This window comes from Pelmatolapia mariae, linkage group LG6, assembly GCF_036321145.2.
Source record: "Pelmatolapia mariae isolate MD_Pm_ZW linkage group LG6, Pm_UMD_F_2, whole genome shotgun sequence".
In the NCBI taxonomy this organism is placed as follows: Eukaryota; Metazoa; Chordata; class Actinopteri; order Cichliformes; family Cichlidae; genus Pelmatolapia; species Pelmatolapia mariae.
In genome coordinates, this window is record NC_086232.1 from 16,720,740 (window position 1) to 16,743,081 (window position 22,342).

A 22,342-nucleotide genomic window follows, 5' to 3' on the forward strand; every position below is an offset into this window, starting at 1 on the left:
TCAAGTGTGCACGGCACACAAACTTAATCATGTTTGCCTAAAAAAGTTGCAAAAAAATTGATTTGAATGATTTTTGATCAGAACTGTTTCAGATTAATTTTTCTGCTGAGTGATCGTTTAACAGTTTTGTTTGAAATCATCCATCCAAACAACTAAGATATAAAGTGTAGAGCGGTTTGTAAGATTTCCCCTTTCCAAATACATTTATATCTCCAGTACTGTAACAGAGTGATGCATCGTACAGTTATCTTGTAAACACGCTGAGAAAATAAGGCAGACGCAGACATCAGAGTATTTTTTAGGAATAATTTATTGCCAGTAGGAAAGCGTGAGCTTGTGGCAGTATTCAATAAAAACCTTAACAAGACCATAGCATTGCTCAGACACACACAGACACCTGAAAAAGTCACGTGTCCATGGATAACTCTGCACTATAAATATATTGGGTCCCATTTTCTTGGTGGAAAAATAAAGAGGTTCCAAAGTCAAAATGTACAAACAAACAAATAAAAAATAAACAACACAAGAATATGCAGTCGTTCATTGAAGACCCTTTTTGAAATGAGCAAGAGACAACAAACTTTACGAGTACACTGTGTTCAGAAAAGTCACGCTCTTCTCTTTATCTCTCTTTTTTAAACACTTCTTTTTTTTCTTAATGAATGTACGCACAGTAAGGCTGATAATGTCACACCATTTAACTTTTTTTGTTGAAAATAAAAGCATAGAATATCTACAAAACCTAGTAAACTTTGAAATCAAAACTGTACATTTAAATTTACACTGAAAATGAAGACTTGTATAAAAACATCTTGCTTGGTTTTGTTTATAGAAACAAAGACATTTACTTTCTTTCTTTTTTTTTTTGTCGTGATGTTTTTCCTGTTGCACGTTGAGATGTCGATCCTTTGCACAATCCACTTCCTGTGTATGATGACAGCTACTTAAAGCGGGGGGGGCTGGGCTGAGCAGATGCAAAGCGGCTACAGAGAGTTTCCTATAACTTCTTCAGATCTTCTCAGCTGAACGGCCTTCTCAGCCGGTCTCAACAAACCCCTGTGTTTATGTGTCAGTGTGTGTGTGTGTGTGTGTGTGGTTCCAGATTCTGTGCGTGTTTGGTGTCTGTGGTGGTCAGGGGCTAACATAAGGTGTAGCTGTGGGTTTAGGCACTTTTGTTTGGATCCAGTGTCAGACTTCAGTGTGCTGCTGGGAGTCCAGCGCCGGGATGGACAGCCGCTCAAAGTGGCCCTCGTCACCGCTCTCGTAGTCGCTTATCATCACCTCGGACTCCTCGCAGCACGCCGACATGTCCGAGCAAGAGGCTGTGGACGTGTACAGAGACATGGACATGTTGTCCAGAGCAGAGGAGTCAAAGTCCCGACTGCAACCTAAAGGGTAGCCTCCTCTGTAACCGCTGTTACCCAGGGTGGAGGCTGGGGTGGCGGAGGCTGAAGTGGTGCCCAGGCCCTCGGTATCGCCACTGTCGCTTGGGAAGGAGTGCTGCGGCAGGTACTGGTTAAGGCTGTAAAGCTCAGGCAGGGCCGGGCGCTGGCGGATGGCGCCTGAGCTGCCCGGACCGGTCATTGGCGGGTCCAAGTCTCTGCCGAGGGGCCGCAGGGTGTCGCAGCGGTCGCTGTACTCTGGCAATGGTGGCGGCGGGAGGTCGTCGTTTACAGGGAAGTCCTCTGGCGGCGGAGGGAAATCGCTCTCAATGTCAAAGCCGCCGGGATAATAGTCGGTGTCGATGGCACTCGGGTCACTGTACAGAGGGGCGGGTGACTCCACAACCTCATACTGTGGAAACTCCTGGATTCCAGGAAGTTGAACACTTGGCATCCAATCAGATGTGTCCCAGTGATATCCTGTTTGAGGAGGAGAGACCACAGCACACACATTATATCACTGCTCTCTCGCAAAATCTGCACAGATGCTCTCAGGTTAATGTTAAAAACCCACACCATGCAGGAGGAACACAGGTCAAAGTCACGCACGCACCACAATGAGCTTAAACAAACTGCACATCGCTCTATGATCAGACACACACAGCAGACATGATTCACAAGTTAACAGACACAATAAAATACACAACAAAAATAGCCTGTCTCCCTGTGTTTTTGTTTAGTTATCTTTTGTTATAAGATTATAATGTGGTTTCTTTTTCTTCCTTTACAACTTTAAACTGTTGCTGGTGAGTCATCCTGATCTCAGGGATGCGTGCATACATTTATCTAATCAAAGATCACTGAGGGCAATGAGCTAGCTCCAAGTGGCCAGGAGGGCATTATCACCGTGTCACAAGTGTATAACTGACAAAGCAGCAAAATACAGAACTGAACATAAGAATGAAGCCAATGTGGAAGTGCCTAAAAACCTGCATCCCCTCTGAAGGCCATCTGAAGTGTACGGGAGGATGGTGTTCTGACTCCATTATTTGTTTTCAGTTGAATAAAACTGAAAAAAAGGAATGAAACCACATGCTAATTGGCTACTGAGTTGCCAATCACAAGTCATTAGCCAATCAAGGTGTGTTTTCACAGTCAGACCCACTCGTCCTCATAACAGCAGTTGCAACCAAGATTCAAATCTGGATGACATCACCGAGGGTACAGCAATCTTTTCTCCTGTCTACTGGAGTTGTTCCCAAAGAGTCAGCCCTGCTTCTGAGTATTTCTATTAAATCTTGTAATTAAATTAAAGATATGATTTAAATCATTCTAATTATTACGACTCGCCCCCATATACATTACAGCGCCAAGTCTCAATCCTGACTGTGTGATTTTCCTCTTATTTCAAAGCTAAAAATAAACCTTTAACTGTTTTAAAACAGATGCCATGGCTTTTAGAAAGCTCACACAACAGTAACACAGACAGACAAACATAAAAAACTGAGAATATTTCCAGTTAGTTACTGAGCAACACTTTTGATCATATAACATATACTCATGTATGTCATGCAAAGGATTTTTTTTGGGGGGGTGAAGGGGTAGAAACATATATATAACCTTACAATGCAGACAATAACACCTTATCAGGCCACAGCTGTATACAAAGCTCCAGAGCCACGTTAGAGAGGAGGTTAAACTCTCCTCATTAGGGTTCAGGGTTAGTGGTTAAACTGCAGAGGATGGGATCAGGGCAACACCAGGCAAGCAAAGAAGAAAAAAACACAAGTCACCTCTTGGGTTCTTGAGATCATGAGCCAAAAAAGACTCTTTACATGAGGCGAGAAGGGGGAGAAAAAGAGAAAGAAGAAGTCGCATTAAAATCTACGTGGAAAGAACATCGGGCTCGGAACATGAATGAAATGAGGACAACGAACACTGAAGGGCAAATAATGACTGAGGCAGCGACAGGTCAGTGAGTGCACAACAGCTCTGCCATTTTCTTAGACCGACTTCTCGAGGTGCACAAGAGCTCAGCGCTGAATCGAGGACGCAACACTTGAGCTGCTTGTTTAATTTGATTTGTGCATATCTTTTTAATTAGCTCCTGAATCATAAAAATAGGAGACGTTCTAGTCGGTGAGGTTTTGTCAGTGGAAGATAATGGCAGCTCTAACAGCCTACACTTCACATCCCAACACAGAGGACAAAAACCAGCGGCAGATGGAAGCTGGAAGAGTACCTTCTCCTTCCACCGTGTCAACAGCAGAGTTGACAAGGTGGATAACTGTCACAATGGAGGCTTGTGAGAGGCAGGGGAGAGGGGGGAGAGTGGGTGGAAGAGATCTTAGCATTAGTACAAACGCTCTTTATCATTTATCAAAGACAAATAAAAACACATATGGAATGCACAGTGGTGGGAGAGATGCCAACACAAGCAACACGTCCCACAAACGTCGTCCTCGTTTGCTTTTTTATGCATTGATGCTGAATGTTCGGGGGAATGAGGGCGGTGTTAATGGTTCGGCACAGCACAATGGTGGGAATAGAACGATGGTAGTGGTGGTGTTTGTGTGTAGTGGGGGAGAGGATAGGAGGGTCTAGTTCTGTTTGTGCAGGATAACACACAACAACAACAACAAACTGAGATGCTACTGGGTGCCACTGACAGTACAGATGGAAGAATCAGTGAAATTCCCCAGAGATCGAAACACATTAACAGCTAAGAGAAAAAGCCGAATGTGTGCGCGTGTGGAAAACACAGCCGCTGAATTAGAGGGAAAGCAGAAATTACCTATTTTGAACACGCTCCGTTTCTAATTCAAATTTGGATTTGCTGTCACTTTCGAAGGCGCGGATGAAGGGTTTGATGACTTATGAGCAGCACAGTGCCCGCCGTGATATCTAAGCGATGATGAAAGGTAATTAAGTATGACATGGAAAAGAAATGGGAGAACATAAAATGTGCTTGTATACCCTTTTGATATGTTCCTTGATGTTTGCTTGAAACATCCGTTTGGAGCTATTTTTGGGAAAATATGAGGAAACAAAAAAGGAGGGACAAAAGGAAGAAAAAGGCATGCTTGTAAATAAAAAATAAAATAAAACAAAGCGCAATTTTCAAACAGAATATAACTGCCGTTTAAGTAAGTCATCAAACTCCTTTTGAAGCTAAACACAGGTGAACTCGGGGCCAGAAGAACAGGAAACAAGGTCAAATTTGTATTTATTTTTTTGTGTGTAAATAATCCCCAGAGAATAGCACAACACGAGTTGTAGTGATTGCTTCCGTCTGTACCGGTAGTGATCGAGGACTTACAGGCCGGAACCCCTATTTAAAACCTTGTTCTGGATCTGTGGACTGATTTGATCCATATGGGAGCTGAAGCCCCGCAGCAAAAAAGAAAGAGAAAAAACAAAAACAAAAAAAACAGGACAAATGACCCTTAGAGCCACTACTGGGCCATCCATTCTGTGCATGCAGAGAGAAAAGTGTTAGCACTCAAATCAACAAGACAAAGGCAAATGTTGCAAAATCCTGCAGGCCGATCAGAGAAAAAGAACAAAAAGCAACAAACAGAAAACCAAAACAACGCATTCAAAATGACATCTCATAGATTTATGTGCCAGAAACGTTCAAACTATGCTGTCTTGTTAGTGTTTCTTTTTTTTCTAAATGCTACAGAGGAGCAAATTAAACATGGCAGCATACCGTTATCATCACAAGACTCAGACTGGAAGGAGCTGAGGGACTGGACCTCAGACATGCTGCCTCTGGTGTTGTAGGGGTGACAGGCACTGTCCTCCACAGGCTTCTTGGTCAGGCACGGGTCCAAATCCACAACTTTAGCTGGAACAGAAGGCGCAGTATGATCTTAGTCACACATTTTAAATATAGAACATGCCCCTGTCAGTGGCTGATAGTGGGGATTTTTGTTGTTGTTTGTTGTTCTTGTTGTGTGTTTGAGCCTGGATCTGCTGGAGGTTTCTTACCGTTAAAAAGAGAGTTTTTCCTTCTCGCTGAAGTTTTACACTGAATATAGTAAGTGCAGTTTTAAAAGAATCAAACTAGTGACTTTATAATATCCCAACAAGTGGATATTAGTGGAAAGAACAACAAAATCTGGTGTGAATTACAGAGTTAAGTACTGAATGTAGTTTTTGGCACTTTAAGTAGACTAGCTGGTTGGGTTAAGTTTTAAAGTAGTTTTGGATTTCCAAAAATAACTTTGTGCTCATATACGCTGGCCTTTATGCTTTTTGCCAGAAGGATTTTTATAGTTTTACAAATATTTGATAAAAATTGTTTACTTGGCAGTGCACCAGTGCTCAATGCTCTGCTAGTGTTTTTAACACAAACTGATGAATTCATGAGAATCCAGATATCTGTTTTTTTCCACAGACGTCCAGTTTCACATGCATCTACAGACAGTCAGCGATGCATTCACATGAGTGAAAATAGCCTCTCTTTTTAGGCAAGGTTCTGACTGGAACATGTGCAGCAGCTTTATACAAAGTCAAATATCACTATTTAGATGTTAAGTGACCAAGTCTAGTTTACTTCTACTAGTCAACAACTGGAAACTTAAGGATTCAGAAACTTGGTAAATAACCCATGTTTTAACCATAATGAGACACTAATCATACTCATTTGAAGCTCAGTGCAACTCCTGAGAAAAAACAGCTGGAATCAAACTTACCATCGTAATCGTAATCCCAGTTTGGCTTCTGGATGGAGTCGCTGTCTGAGACAGAGTTGGATGGAGGAGGAGGAGGGAGATTGGGCGCTACGCTGCACACGGCCACGGTTTTGCGGTGCCCGTGCACAGAATCTGGGTTGAAGGTGCTGAACTCGGGATGCTCTGGTATGGTGGAGCCCTCGAATGAGTTCCTATCCAAATTATTTCGTGAGTCGCTTGGAATACTGGGAGTGTAGGAGATGGGCCGCACGGGCACCTGAGGAGGGATGTCTGAGTAGATGTTTTTGTTGAATTTGGCATCAAAGTAAGGTCTCTGGAGGAAGGAGTGAGGCACGTTCGAGCCTCCAGGATGTTTGTCATCATCTTCGCTCTTTGACCTTCTGCGGCAGGCCTTCTTGCGGATGATGATAAAGAGGAGGACCAGTATGAAGATACTAGACACAAAGACAACAATGCCTATCACCTCCTCCAAACCAATGTTCCAGGAGTTGGAGACCAAATTATTGCTGTGAACGTCCTGGAGTTCACACACTGCTCCACTGAAACCCTGCGAGCAGTTGCACTTATAGGAGCCGTACGTATTCTGGCACTGTCCTCCGTTGGCACACGGGTTCTTGATGCACTCATCAACATCACTCAGGCACCTGGACAACATGTATGAATTTCAATTGAGGTTTGTTGGAGGTGAAAAAAAAGAAGCTTTTTCTAACAGTTGTTGCAAAAGATCAGATCTACCTACTAGGAGAATTCAAATAACTGGGTGTTACTGCTTATTTGAGCTCCACACTGACATACCTGTCTCCCTGGAAGCCTGCTTCACACTCACATACTGGACCGTCCAAGCTGTCGATACACTTTCCGCTGTTTTTACAAGGGTTGTCTCTGCAGTACGGCCCCAACTGGCACCTGCATTCACAACAAGATTACTCCAACATGAAGCCTCAAATTCCAAATTAGATGTGCACAAATCCTACAGTAACAACTAATATTAAAATTGCATTAGCTGATGTGAAGCAATCCAGTAATATCATCCCGTATGTTGCGCACAATGTTCATATTATCAAGATTAAACATAAAACACTGCAGTACCTCGGTCCTGAGTACTGCCCTCTGCACTGGCAGTAGAATTCACCTCCTCGGGTCACACAGGTGCCACCATACAGGCAGGGGTTGGAGGCACAAGGACTTATGGGGATCTCACAGTGTGTGCCCATGAAAGAAGCGGGACATTTGCAGAAGTAGCCTGGAGAGTTTAGAAAAACAGGCCAATAAGCAAAATAACAAGCGGCGTGAACAAACTGACGTTTTTTGTCATCATAAATCTATTTCTTTTTTCTAAAATAGGCTGGTGTGATTATAAAACATCCTGCAGATCTTTTACCAAAAGCCTTCTGGTGATGGCAAGACTGTAATTATGCCCCTGAACTGCTGGCAGGTTTTTAATGTGAAACAGATGCAGAAGTGTTGAATCCACATCAACGGCAAACAGCCCTAACAGGCGTACGTAACGTTTACACTAAAACATGATTTTAGTATTTAGTAGATTTTTCCTTATTAAGCAGAGAAAATCTGAATTAGATAGGACAGGTAACAGACCTAACAGCTGCTCCAGATTAAAATCACGGTTCGCCTCTTAATTTGAAAATCTGTGCAATTGCGTGGATGCCGGTAAATGGAATTAATATGTCTGAAAGGCAGCGATACATAATCAGATAAACTTCTCAATGGAAACCAGACTCAAGGAAATGCACAAGGACTGGAAAATAAGTGAGTGCAATGAGCCAAGCAGGACTCCACCTACCTCCATTAGGCAGCGAGGTGCAGCTCCCTCCGTTAGTGCAGGGGTTGCTAGAACAGCTCTCGGCAGGTGCCAGCGCGCAGCCTGGAGCCACGTCCACGATGTCCTCCAGCACAGCGTGGGCCCAGCGAGCCCTTGTGTTCAGAGGCAGCTCCTGGCCATTCAGGGTGATGGCCTCCATGCAGCCACGCAGCCCGTTGGTGACAGGCAGGCTGCGTCCGTGGCGAGGGGAGGTGTGCTGGCGTACGTGACCCCCAAAGTAAATGCTGTTGTCAAGATTGAGGGTCCGCAGAGTGCCCGGGGCTGTGCCCGAGGCAGCGTGCACCCGGTCCAGCACGAGTTTAGCATAATTACCGTCCACCTCCAGGGAAACGGAGTGCCACTCACCATCGCTAACCTGAGCGCTGTGGACCGACACCAGCCCGGGGCCGCTGCCACAGTCAAACTTGTATTGCAGACGGCCGTTCACGATCTATTTTAGGGACAGAAAATACAGCTTTAGAATATGCTACACATCCTGCACATATCACACCAGGTCATTCATCTCAACACTGAGACTCAAAAGCCATTGAGTCACTGTTTTAAATCAGTTTTTCACACAGGACACTTCCACTTTACTGGCTTTCGAAGAGCTTTACAGAAAAACAACAGCTTTATAAAACAATTAAACTTCTGCTCAAGCCTCTGAAAAAAAACAACAAAAAAAAACAGCTAGCAGTCTGTTAAACTAAATCTGTCTCTAAGCCAGCCCGGTTCTTCCTCTGAAGTCTGGCATGTTGACTGCTATACCAGACAGACTCGAAAAAGGAATGTGTGGAAAACTGCTTTCTGTTTCCCTCCCACTACTAAAATAGCTCTTGTGTGTGTGTTTTTCAACCCACCACCACATTCCCATAGTCCCTCATGTGAAAGAAGGTTTAAAATGGCTTTCTTGAACCCTTCAGCATACTTGGTTGGTACACATGGCTGGCTGGTCTCGAGAGAAGTCGGGTCAGTCATGGGTTTTTTAGACCCTTCTGATGTGTAAATGCTGAGCAGTAATACAGAGATGGGCTAAGAAATGCAAAGGCTTATTCAAGATAAGCAAGGTTTTCCATTCAGTTTTTAAAATGACAGAAGGGAGAAAAAAACACCCGTGAGTGAAATATGGGGCTGGAAAATAGGTTTGCACACACCTCAAGGATGCTGTAGTCTGTGCCTTTAGCATACATGACGGTAGCGTGGCTGGAAAAAGTTCGGAGTCGCAAGGATAGCTTCATCAGCTCCTTGTTCTCATTCTCCATCAGATGGTATTTCACATAACCATTTCCACTGAATGTGAGCGAGTGGCCATCTGGCACAGGATGAAGAAATGTACAAGTAAGACATAACAGCAGTGTAAATTCAGAAAATGTTAGACAGAACATCCAAATCACAGATAGTCTTACCGGAGCATTTGCCTTTTTTGCCTTCAGGACACACACAACTGTACTCAGTGTCTCTGGGATCTGCCACACACTCCATACCCTCAGGACAGGGGTTGTTCTCACACAGGTTGTTCAACACGGGGCATCTGCCACCTAAATGCCAAAATAGCACAGGTGAGATCAGGAACTCTACCAAACCATATATGAGCAAATACGTAGGTGCATGAGGTGTAACCAGGAACCTTCGCACTGGCAGGTCGCGGTTCTCTGGTATCGTGGGGTGACGAAGCTGAGGCGGGCCGTGCTGTAAGTGGACATGGCGTTTTTATCCAGGGAGATGACCTCATCGCAGAAGTGTAATGGACAGTCCAGGCCCGCGCACAGCTTCTGCGCCACCCGCACGATGCGGATGCCCGTCATCTCCTCAATCACAGCCGCAGAGGAGTTCAGCTTCCGGAAGACAACCTGAGGAAAATTGGAAAAAACAAAACACTCGATAAACTGTTTAAATGAGTGCTCTAAGTATTCACTAGTCAATGGAAAATTAATCAGTTCTGATAAGTGATTAATGGCTGAAGTCATTTAAAGGCCGGGGCTGAACTTGTGACTAATCAACTGCCTAATTGGCAACATTAATTAGCAAAAAAATTGGATACTTGTTAGTCATTTTTAAAACAAGTCACAGTTAGTTCAAACTTCTCAAAGAGCTGTTTGAAAGAAAGGCGTGTTTGATCATTAATTCTCACTGTAAAAGAAGAACCCAAAAGCTTCGAGTACAACGGACTCGACCTGACGAAATACTGAATTTCTGGATTCTTGAGTCAGTCTTTCAAAAGTAGTACAACATTCTTGAAAGCTCAATCAGCCATTTGATCCCAATAACTTACACAGTGTTTAAACTTGAGCATTGCATTCATCAAGATCTAATGTGTCGATCTAGAAGTCCCTTTTTTTAATATCATTTGGATTCAGTTTTTAGAGTAGCCATTTTGACACGAAACAGTATGTAAACACAGGTGTTACCTGTTACTTGTACCTCATTAATGGTATCACCTGTGTTTACCTCCCATCCTGTGTCAACATGGCCGCAATGGAAAAAAAATCTATCGAGCTGTGGGCATATATGACAGATTAACTGTTATTGGTGCAAATATGTTAGACTACTTCCTAGTCTTACCTCCTGAGATTGATAGGGACTGCCAGCTCTCTCTAGAGTCAACAGAACATCCAGATCTCCTTGTTCAGAAGGCTGCAGGCTGACTAACTGAACCTCGCTCCTCCTAACTCCGGCAATGTTTCTCAACGCTCGCTGGAAGTTGCGCCAGTAGTCCCCAATAAACTCCTCGGGCGCGATATTCGCAAAGCGCACATCGATGGAGTTATCCAAGGCCTGACGAGCTGCTTGTCTGACATGCACGGTGACGTCAGCCGGCGTGGTGAAGCGTCCGTCAGTCACCGTCACGTTAAGAGGGTAGTGCCCCACATCGAGAGGACCCAGGGCGATAATTTTGCCGTCAGAGGGCGACACAGAAAACAAGCCGCTGCTCTCATCCGAGGAGGATGTAGGAGCGAGGCTGTAGGTGAGAGTGTCGTAGATGTCTTGGTCGGTGGCGTGAATCTTGCCCAGGACTCCTCCGGGGTATTCATCACCGGCGGTCGACACAAAAATGTCGAGAGGAAGAACGGCGGGCGGGTAGACGCTTTCTTCAATTATACGCACGCTGATGAAGGTGGTGGACAAGAGCTGTGGCTTGCCACTGTCTGACACCTGAGTATGAGAAAGAAAAAAAAGAGAGAGTTTAATCTTTATTCCAACAGCAGAGGGCAATCAAGCTCTTGTGCTGCTCACATCCCTAATCTCACTGCATCTCCATACTGTAGGTGTAACCCATTTTAAAGCCATCAACATCATACATTTTAGCATTCACACTTTCACAGAGATGGTCATCAGCTCTGTGAGAGAAAAACAAAGATGACTCACATCTGAGTGTGCATCTTGTGTGTAACAAGACATCACACATTTCATGTCCTTTCTGCCCACACATTTCTTCTCTGTTCTTTCCTCTGAAGTGACACGTGATCGAGCTAAATCAAAGCAAATCTCTTATTTGAGCTTCTCCTGTGAGATGCACTCTGATGCTGCTGCCTTATGCCATTTCAATTCTGCACCTTACACCACCCTATAAAAGCTGAATTTAGAATACATTTAGAAGCTTTAAAGGAAGGAGATGCAGGGTGGAACACTGAGTAGTTGGCAAAATGTGGGAGCGTGACAGTAAAGGTACAGAGAGGAAAAAGAGAGAAGACAGATAGATCAGATTGTTGTGGCTCGATGGTTAAATCGATACAACCTCTCAACTCCAGTTTCTCCTTGGACTCCTCGACTCACCTGTGCTTGCAGTAGGTAGTTTTCTTTATGTTTTCTATTCAGCACCCCCATGGCCACTAGAGCTCCCTGCTGATTGATGTGGAAAACGTCGCCGTCATTCCCAGCGACGATGGCAAACGTGAAAGGTGGCCCGTTGTGAGAAGCGTCCCGATCGGTTACAGTGAGCTGAAGAACACTCGTGCCTGTTGGACGGTTCTCCTGTGGGAAGCAGCAGAGGTATGTTTAACACTGCGCTGAGAAGACGTGGTTATGGTGAAGCTGTGATGTTTAACTTCAAACGTCTTAGATATTTGCTCAGAAAACGCAACTGTGCTGCAACACTGAAACTGACTCGGCGTCCATAAATCCTTCTGACCGCCTTCACAAAGTCAAAACTTGTAGCTGAAAAATGCTTTTGGTTTACAGCCAAACAGTTTCCATCAACCTCAGCTCCAAAGCCACCAGCTAACTTTCTCAGCTGTGGTGATAAACATTTTAAACATCACACTATACATGCTAGCGTTTAGCTCCAAGTACTGCTGGGCTTAACTAAAGATTTGAGGCTGTAGACGCTTAGCTCTATTTTTATTTATCTGGCAATCGTCCCGGTCTAAGAGACTGTCCACAAACTTGTGGGTAGGCTTCTCATGAGTAACAATAAAAAGGAAGATGACAGTTTCATAGGCAGAATTCTTGTTTTCTGTCCTTGAATGAGCTTCAAATCTGTCTTTCTGTTGACTCTTTCAAGCCCTGAGTGAAAACTAGACTTTTTCTTCTTGATGGAAAAAAAAGAGGCAAAAAACTATTGATCTTTTTGTGGTTCGTACAGTATCTGCACACTATGTTTTTTTTTCTTGTTCTGTTTTTGTGGGATTTTGTACCATACTTTGATCAAGGCTCCGGTGTAAGTAAAATAAAGTCAGTCAGAAGGCAAAACAATGTTTTATCCTGAAGTGCTTGATCTGTTTGGAATATATATTTTGCCTCTTCATGCTATCTCCCAAATTTATCTTATTTAGGCTTCTAAATAGAGAGAAAAACTGGAAATGAGTCTTCTTTTCCCCTGTCTTTTGAATCTTCTTCTTTTTAATCTCAAAAACTGAATTACAGGCACCTCCCTCAGTTCAGTCAGTCATGCTTTATTAGCTTAGTATCTTCCATATTCCCACTGTCCATCACTCCTCCCTTTCTCCCATCCCCATCTGCCAGTTTATACTTAAAATGCAGCCTGTGTCTTTCAATTCCCTCACCCTCCTCTTTATCCCCCTCCTCACCTCTGTTCTGCTCCATCCTCCAACTTGCTTCTTGACATTCTAGTCGTGCAGTCTTCTATTATTACTCCCTGTTAATCCCTCTCTCTGTGTCCACTGCACCCCTCTTCCCCTCCCACCACGCCTCCTCCTCTTTTTCTTCCTTTCCAACTCTAATCAGTTATCCGCATTGACCCCTTTCCCCCTCTCACCTGGATGATGAGGCTGTAGTTGGCCTGGGAGAAAAGGGGAGGGTTATCGTTAATGTCGGAGATGTCAATGTTGATCATGGCGCTGCTGGAAAGAGGGGGTGCCCCGTTGTCTGAGGCTACCACTGTTAGAGTATACCCCGATGTCTGAGAGAAAGAAAGAGAGGGAGAATTACCATAGACGGACGAAGCTGCTTTTGCATGCAATAAAGCAGAAATCGGTAAACAAGCTTCCCTATTAGACCTGACATGACTTTTGATTGGATTCTGCATAGACTGCAATTAGTTCCTAGGTGGATTAAACTGTTTATGAACAGTCAGCATTGTATCTTCGGTTTCTCTTACTCTCTCTCTGTCCAGCTGGCGAGCAACTTTAAGCTCCCCTCTGACTGGATCAATGGTGAATGGGCTGCCTTGGTTACCGGCCACAATGGAGTACCGCACGTGGTTGTATGAAGGCCCGTCAAAATCCTCAGCCATCACCTTTGAATCAATCAAACATGAACACCACAATCGATCAATCAACAACCCTTGAAAAGAGGCTGCTTGTACATGTTATTCTAACATGACCTCTGAAAACCTTGTTTCTCAATCAGCTTTAAACAATTACCCGCTGCATTAATAAAACATGACTGTGTCACAGGAGATTATTATATTTGCATTTCTTTCTGTGCTCAAACACTACAGTGACTTGAAGTGGTTGCGATCGTGCCCACGTATGTGTGTGCATGCAGAAAGAGGTGAAATAAAACACATTTTCAAAGAATGATCAGCAATAATCTGATGAGAATAATAAGATAAACCTCTAATGTATGTACTACAGGGTCAAATGTCAATCAGCGGTGTCCTGTGCACTCATTCGCAGTTGTTTCAATCGCTGGCCTGGGAGTTCAGAAAGGCCAAGTCTACGTGTAGAAAAAAAGTGTCCAATGATCAGGTTTTATCAATATTTGAGTAAAATCTAAAGATTAGATACTCCTAATGAATAATTAGCCAATGTGCTAACCTGTTTGGTAAACTTTATATTAGTTTATTTATTGTTAAAGAGTTTACATTGTTTACATTTAAAATAAAGGGCTTTAAAGCAAATTACTGAAATGATTCGATTAGTTGCTGTGATTTTCATTCATGTTTTAGCATATTTAATGGGAGAGTGCTGTGTAATCTAAAAAACAGATAGCTAGCTGTAGTCTCCACTGATGTAACACTAGGGCATACAAACTTACATTTCTTCCATTCACACCACTGCTACACTCGCACACACAAAAAGATCAACACATGCTTAAGTCTTAAAACCGACCAAGCGTCACATCTCCGGGGAAATCAGCAGACAGTGAAGATTTACAAGAATGAGACAATGGCAGGCATTAAAATTCTCTGATGGATAATTTATATTCAGGTACATTACACACAGATAAATGGCCACAAGCAGAGATCTTTTATGAGGGGAGAAAGAACGGGTGGGCAGCAGAGGTAGACAGAAATCGATGGGAGTGAGAATTTAACTTGCAAAAGGCAGAAAATGGCTTATCTACGATAGGGGCTTAATGAGTCAAATGCTTTTAATTAAACTCCCCGAGCATGTGTGTCAGATAGTGCACGAGAACAGGGATGCAGTGAGCATGAAGAGCATTGGTCCTAATTTAGCCGTTCCACCAGATGGTGATTTGCCACAGGTGCAGATATATGATAGTATTCAGTGAGTAATGGGCAGAGAAGAGAAAGGCTGCGAGGGAGAAAATGAGCGACAGAGTGAGAAGGTGAACAAGATGACAGATTTTGCTGGAGGAAAGTCCAGAGCGAGAGATGAAAAATGTCTCTCACCCTGTGTGTACCTTTACAGTTGTTTCCCCACAACGAGCACCTGCTGTATACCAAAGACAGTGTGTGCGCTCTTACCGCCATCACAGTCTTTCCCAGCTCGGCGTCCTCGCTGATGACGGCCGTATAGACGTCCTGGCTAAAGACGGGTCTGTTGTCGTTGACATCTGTCAGATTGATGTTCACAGTAGCCATGTCGCTGAGCGGTGGCGAACCGCCATCTGTAGCCTCTATTGTAATGTAGTATTCATGAGAGGCCTCATAGTCCAGCGGCTCAATCACAAAGACGTCACCTGAGGCACAAAACCAGAAATGTATCTAGCTGTTAAAAAGACTCCGAAATGTATTTTTGTTTATCATCTAAATATTACAAAACACATATCTGTGTCACAACAACCACAGTGTTTTAATGTTTAATATTGCACATGTAGAGAGGATCTAGCAGGCAGGTTTTTTTTTTTTTGCATGTTGTCATTTTTTAAAGTGGGTTTATACTTTCACATGCAAACATTTTCAGCTTAAATACACCTTAAGTCAAAACATCATCCATCACTGGCACTGATTTGGCATTCAAAAACTAAATCCTGTTCAGCTACACTGAGTTAAAAACATAACCAGGGATTTTCTTACTTTGGTGTTGCATTGTAATAATGAAACTAGCCAATCACAGCCCATATTGAAACAAACCAAGGGTTTTTTTGTAGATTAAATCTACAGCAAAATTATTTACAAAGGTTAGGACCAAAATGCAAAATCTATTTAACTCTTCTGTCCTATGGTCAAAATGACCCATTCGGCAAATGGGCCATTGTAATCCCAGGACAATTAAAGCAGCGGTCCCCAACTGGTTTTGCGCCACGGACCAGTTTATGTCCGACAATATTTTCACGGACCGGCCTTTAAGGTGTCGCGGATAAATACAACAAAATAAAACCAGTAAACAGAAGATTTATTCACAACACACGGGAAAGACCCAGGAAAACCAAGTTAACGCTAAAAACAATAAAACCCCCAAAAACCATAAATTTCACACCCGAGCCTCAACTCTCGCAGCCCGGCACCAAACGACTCATGGACCAGCCCAGGGGTTTGGGACCGCCGAATTAAAGGGTTAAATACAACAACATCTCTCATGTCGCAACAAAGATGATTTCATTTTCAAGCCTACAATGCCGGTGCAGGAATTCAAAAAACAAATATATAAAAAAAAAACTACCACATACCAGTCTTTGGGTCCACGCTGAACATGCCATGCTCATTCCCGCTGATGATGCTGTAAGTGATCTCGCCGTTGGCGTCGGCGTCTCGGCTGGCTGCGTGCACTCTGAGCACTTGAGTACCCACGGCCATATCCTCAGACACGGTGGCTGTGTATTCACGGTGCTCAAACACCGGCGGATTGTCGTTGATGTCCAGGACGGAGATCACCACCTGGCAGAGCGAGGACAGACGCGGCGAGCCCTGGTCACTGGCACGGGCCTTCAGCTCATATACTGACTGCACTTCGCGGTCCAAGGGACGCTCCAGGGTTATTACACCAGTGGACTCGTCAACTGAGAAAAATCCATCAGCGGACTCAACCAGTGAGTACAGGATATCGCTATTCAGGCCTGGGGTGACAAAAAAGATGATGCTTTTTTTTAAAAATTGCATTACAATGGCAATCACTCCTATTAGTCATCATACAACACTTCTCAGTTACAACTCCTTTGAGCTCATGCTGCTTTCACTTCCACACATCTGAGCTGATGAGCCAAATGCTACACACCATAAAACTGATGGTCACATAAAGAGAAACACTCTTAAATGGAGGACATAAACAAGCACATTGATTTCTACATAGATGTATTGATTGTTGAATAGTTAAATGTCACGTTCTTATGCCCTTCTAAAACATCCATCTTTCACACAGCCTCTGATAAACAGGAGCTCTGAATCTCTAATCCATGCAGTAGTCATAACTCATGTCCTCCCACAAGCAAGACGGTCCCAGAAACAAGACAGAGACGGATCACAATAATAATCGTAATGCTTTACTGCAGGTGGCCCCCATTTTGAATATGCTATTATATTCCCATTTATCAGGTAAGTGCCCCCATCCTCTGTAGATCTCATTACCATGCTGGAGCGAGTGCCAAGGGGAACCCTGCTTATATAATTTCTCATCACCTTCATCTGCTCTGATCATCTTTAGGACAATTGCTTAACAGTGGTTAAGTGAACTGTGTTAAATTATTATTGGCTATCTTGTTGTATCCGCCGATGTTTATGATCGTGGGTTTATGTGGGTCACACAGCAGAAATGTTTCATATGAAACCAGAAGTGGAACTTATTAATTAGTGGCCTCGTGAACAAGTAGCAACAAGCAGGGTGAAACTGAAACGTTCCTTGAATGGTCTCATGAGTCTGGCTCCAAAAGTGAGGCTGGTATGGTCACTAAGGATAGTTTCTGCCTTCATAATAACTGTACGGTTGGAGTTTGCTCTTTGTACTGCTAACCTGTTTTCAAATGGTTAGTACATGCAGGTTCACAGGTGTGCTAACTCAGGCAGCTGTGGCTGACTGCTGTGCAACAGGCCTCATTGTTGCTAACTCGAGTCAGAAAGCTGGAGCTCTCGATGGGGTTTGAGCTGTTGGTGCCTTTTCAAGCATTTGAAAGTAAATATCTAACAAGTATTATGACTGCTCTGTTTTACAGAGAGACCAAGAAGTTTGTGCTTTCTGTGTTTTGTTTACTGAGGCCAGTTAAGCAGATGTGCATGTTTATGTGTTGCACAGCAGTTTGGATATAGCTCACTGACCAAAGCCAAACCAAACCAAATATATAATTTGTATATTAAATCACGGGTGAACTCTTATATTACATACACTACCTTTCTATTTTTAGACTTTATTTTGTTTCTTGTGTTATCATAAATGTTGACTTTTACCCAAATAAATCTGTTTTATGGCTCAGTCGTGTCAGAGTGAAATAGAACGGCAACTTCTGTGCAACTCGGAAAGAAATCAGTGGTTGCCTGGTGATTACACTGATTTTTTTCATGTTCAGCAACCAGTTGGAAGGAGGTCAGCTGGTTGCCTAGCGGTCACCCTCGAACTCCAGGTGACCACATTTGATCTTACAGGTAAGCAACCTGTCTCCAAACAAATGCAGTCACTCTCAGATAAGCTAGTGAAGGTTTGCAAATAATTTCTGTCTAATTTAGAAACGCAAACATGTGCCAACATGTTACAATCAGTCTGAGTGACTCTGTGCTGATGAGCACGACTTGTTTACGACATTTTCCTTTGCAACAAGGATTTCAATTCTGGTTCTCAGCTAGCTGTGTTCTGGCTATATTCCTATATAAAATCAAGGTTGCTGAGCAATCCTGCCATTTTGCAGCGTCACAGCTGTCACATTTTATTCATTAATGTGCCATGTTTTATTTATCTTTTTTAAAATCTTGTATTCATCTATTTGTATTCACATACAACGGGACTGTTAAATTCATCTGTCTTGACTAGAAAGCACTTTGGGTCAACTCTTGTTTTTAAATGTGCTTAATAAATACAAATCACCTGACTCAACTTGAGCTGTTTTGTGTGTGTTTGTGTGTTTCCTTAGCTTTGCCCTGGAATTTTCTTATTTTTCTAAATGATTTTAGTAACAAACTTGAAGAACGTGTATGAATCTTACACAGCAACAAGGTGGGCAAAGCAGAATATAATTAAATGCCCCCACACTGAAACAACTTACGAAGAGAAATGAAGAAGACGGGGCAATGCAGAGAGCAAAGAGAGAGACACACTCCGATCAAGGTAGAGTGATAAAAGGACAAAGCAAAAATCAGAGAAGAAATTCCAAAGTTTATCACAGATCAAGGGCATCAGTCTGGGTCTTAATCTTTGTCTGCTTCATAATCATCCCACACTGATAAGTGCGGCCTCTCAGAGATTGTAACAGTGGGTCGAATAGTGGCTCGGCAATGTGGGTAAATATCAAACATCGTACAGCGATCACGAAGGCCATGGCACATAGCAGCAAATGCCAAGAATGAGTCCACTCACAGTGAAAAATATAAAAAGATAAAGCAACTCTTTCCTCATGGGAAGAGGGTTACATTAGGCTTTGCATTTTAAGCGTCAGCCGCAAAGACAGTTGACTGAAGCTGGAGTGAATTGGGTCAGCTATGAAGCCTATTTTTTTGTACACCCTGTGTGTCTGGTTAGGATTTGCCAGCTGTGCTTCAAGCTTGCAACTAAATCAAATATACTAGACCGACACACAGAGAGGAAAAAAAATGTGTGAAATACCCATATGCAGGAGAAATACTGATCAAATGCCTCTCTCTGCTCATGCAGTGTATGTCTAAATAATTATTGCTCCCGGCTAAACTGCAGGGAGCACTGTTCTTTCCTCCACCCTTCCTTCAAGTACCCTTAGCCCAGATGTACCAAATGCAAAGTAAATTTTTTGCCAGCAAAGCCTCCAGGGAAAAATGTCTTAATGGCAGCTTTTTTTCCCCTCTCTTTTCTTTCATTTAACATTTCTCCTTGAGGGAGTCAGTTTTAGCATCCTTTTCATTCTGTCAAGCTGTCACTCCGGCCCCCCACCAAAAAAAGGGGAGGGAAACAAAAAGAGACAGTGTCGATTGTCAGCTAACAGGCTGAAATGGTTTTTCAAGCTAGAGTGTTCTGCTTCATTAAACCCAAGGTGTAATCTGGAACGGAAGGTCCACTAGGTTCCTGAGAAAGAAAAAAAACCCTCAAGCAGTTTAAATGACTGTTAAACTGCACGCTTCAAGCTCTCCAGCCTACCCGAGTGTGAGCCTCTTAGTGATTGGCAATGTTTGCTGAAAGGAGGAGACGCCTGAGATAAATATGTGGCCCTGTGGCTTTGCACCAGGCGAATGGAAAATTGCAATCATCTCTTTTGAGAATTCGGCTTGAAGAGAGAAGAATTTCATTAGAGTGTAATAGAGCTTTTAATTTGAGGGGTTGATCATTCATGAAAATTCACATTTGTTATCCCTCCCTCTTGCCATTTAGTGCGATGCTGTTCCACAATGGTAAGATAATAACCTGTTCATAGCAAGTCAGCACTGCTTATTCCAACCCATTAAAGGGTATTTCAGAAGCACAGTCCTGTATCACATGTGCATATGCTTTTTTATTGTGATCGTGAGCAATGCAATATGTTGCCATTAATTGCATTTTAAGCACATTTTGCCAGCTTCCTGAGATTACTGCATTTTTGGAAGCTTAAATGTTTGCCTAAAACACATTTTATTACTGAGTTCTGGTCCAATAGGCTGGTTTAATCAGAGAGATTTGTTATGAAGCTTTTTTTTAAAGCACTCTCAATATAATGTGCTTAATTCTGTATGAGAAAGAATAGAAGGATTTGAAGTCTTGCATGAATGTGTGTGAGGCAAGGAGTGTGAAAAGACTGATACTCAGCAGTCATGGAGTTTAAAGGCTGCTTCTCTTTTCTTTTTTTAATTATTTTTTTTAATCTCTCCAAGTGTGAAGCGACAGGAAGTGGTGACCCGCGTCTTCTTCATAGATCAGTGGAAATGAAAATGGTAAATTTTTTTTGCTTGGGACTTTTTTTTTCATATTAAACAGCCTTTTCAGGGGTTTTAGTTTTAAAATATCAACCAATACAGGATGCTAAAATTAGCTTCATGAGTTGCTGGGTTTTTATACGTCATCCTTTAGTCCAGCAAAGTGGTGTAATGACAAACTAATCACGGTCTAAAATTAAGGACCTGCTGTTTCAAAATTACATCATTTTAAGTGTTAAATCTGTCAAATTATGGCTTTCATACGTGCAATAAAGTTCGGCACTTACAGCAGCAGTGTCTGATAGTTGCTGTGTTCAAATGAAATTTGTCTATGGGTAATTAGCGCTTTATTGCTGTACATCTGTATCAATAAAGACTTGCATCAATTTTACAGTTGCGCAAGATCGTTCTTATGATTTTCCACATCACTGTAAATAACAGCTGCCCTCTACCTAGAATGTGCCAGAGAATAAAACTCACCAGTATCCAAATCGTTCGCTGACAGCTTTGCCACAAAAGTGCCCGTCTCTGTGTTTTCAAAGACGGTGATGGTGTAGGGGTCAGATGAGAACTGCGGCGGGTTGTCATTGACGTCTTCCACAATAATATGGATGTCAGATTCACAGTATCGCCCTCCTCCGTCCACCGCACGCACTTTAAACCTGTACTCGTCTTTCTCTTCTCGGTCCAGGGGCTGCGAGGTCTTCAGCTCCCCTGAAGGTAAGACAGGAAGGTTTTGAGAAGAAATGCAAAAATGCAGACACGGGCTCTTGGGGAAGAGTCGGTGTCAGAACAACATAAAAGTCAAATGTGTACAAGAAAAAAAGAGAAAAAAATCAATCAAAATGCTAAGTTTATGTATGAGTGGACAAACCTGAGGCATTTTAAAGAAATGTAACCCTCTTGTCTACTGTTTACTAACCAAGTGAAAACCATCCGAACAACTGAAGGCTTTCAAGCGCGAAGAGAGGAGAATAAATAAGTAATTGAAGCAAGAGAGGACGGAGAGGATAGCGAAGGGAGCGGGGTGATGAAGGAAAACATCAGAGTTGGCAGCTAAAAGCAGCCTGGAAGTGTCTTGGGATACCAAGCAGCCAACATTACCACAACTGCTCTGGAAAACTCCAGAGCCTCTTGGCGGGTCTCATCAGCAATAATCCTACTTGTCTGCACTGAAAAAAAAAAAAAAAATCACACTCCCTCTGCATAACAGTAGCCCTGCTGCTGGAAAACTCGAAATTGAGGGCTGCCAAAAGACAGCGGGATGACATTGTTGCCTTATTGTCTGCTCTGGTGTCAGCCTCCACATATTAAGGCAGAATACTCAAGGATTCTGTGAAACAGCAGATGTGCTGTATAGCTGTTCAAACCAACTGGTTTTGTTTGCATACATCTTTCATGCCTTCTTTGGTTAACCTGCACTGTGGTTTTTCTTTTTTCCTCTTTTGTGGTTTCTTTTTTCAACACAGCAGTCAGAGTGAATCTCTGATTTAGAGGGTCTCCCAGAAGAAATTATTTGCAGGAAAGAAGTATAGTGGCCATAAATTCAATCTTAAGTATTGCAACTGTGTACTTTAGTGCCACTGTGGGTCTATCAGTTGCCCTGCAGGGAAATGTTCTTGGCTCTTGAATAAGTAAATAACAACAGGGCACAAGAAAACCATCTTGCTTCTTCCAATGCTGACAATACAGTAATTTGCATCCACTGAAACTCACACACGCAGACACACAAACAATAACTTTTTTCCCCGACAACTCTCATGTAAAAAATAAAACTGCTGTCACGCTGAGCTGCCTTTCAGATCGTGTGGCTCCAAGCAGAGGGCTAAGCGTGTTTCATGAGTGGCTTTAGCATGAG

At 42.9% G+C, this 22,342-nt stretch overlaps 1 protein-coding gene across 20 annotated transcripts in view; it reads right to left on the reverse strand.

The window, feature by feature from the left end:
- Nucleotides 1–292: 292 nt before the first annotated feature.
- The window catches only part of fat1a (FAT atypical cadherin 1a), a 77,966-nt gene continuing 55,916 nt past the window's right edge, over nucleotides 293–22,342 (reverse strand). For 3 of the 20 annotated variants that reach the window (XM_063475996.1, XM_063475998.1, XM_063475995.1), the window contains 17 exons: nucleotides 20,965–21,198; nucleotides 16,158–16,544; nucleotides 15,013–15,227; nucleotides 13,459–13,596; nucleotides 13,117–13,260; nucleotides 11,676–11,873; nucleotides 10,464–11,054; nucleotides 9,529–9,751; nucleotides 9,308–9,439; nucleotides 9,056–9,213; nucleotides 7,884–8,352; nucleotides 7,172–7,325; nucleotides 6,878–6,988; nucleotides 6,083–6,726; nucleotides 5,095–5,232; nucleotides 3,176–3,211; nucleotides 293–1,862 (listed from right to left, as the gene is read on the reverse strand). In XM_063475996.1, the coding sequence (XP_063332066.1) occupies nucleotides 1,189–1,862; nucleotides 3,176–3,211; nucleotides 5,095–5,232; nucleotides 6,083–6,726; nucleotides 6,878–6,988; nucleotides 7,172–7,325; nucleotides 7,884–8,352; nucleotides 9,056–9,213; nucleotides 9,308–9,439; nucleotides 9,529–9,751; nucleotides 10,464–11,054; nucleotides 11,676–11,873; nucleotides 13,117–13,260; nucleotides 13,459–13,596; nucleotides 15,013–15,227; nucleotides 16,158–16,544; nucleotides 20,965–21,198 (4,646 nt within the window). In that variant the 3' untranslated portion in view covers nucleotides 293–1,188. The other 17 variants (XM_063475999.1, XM_063475997.1, XR_010094045.1 and 14 more) reach the window with 16 other exon arrangements.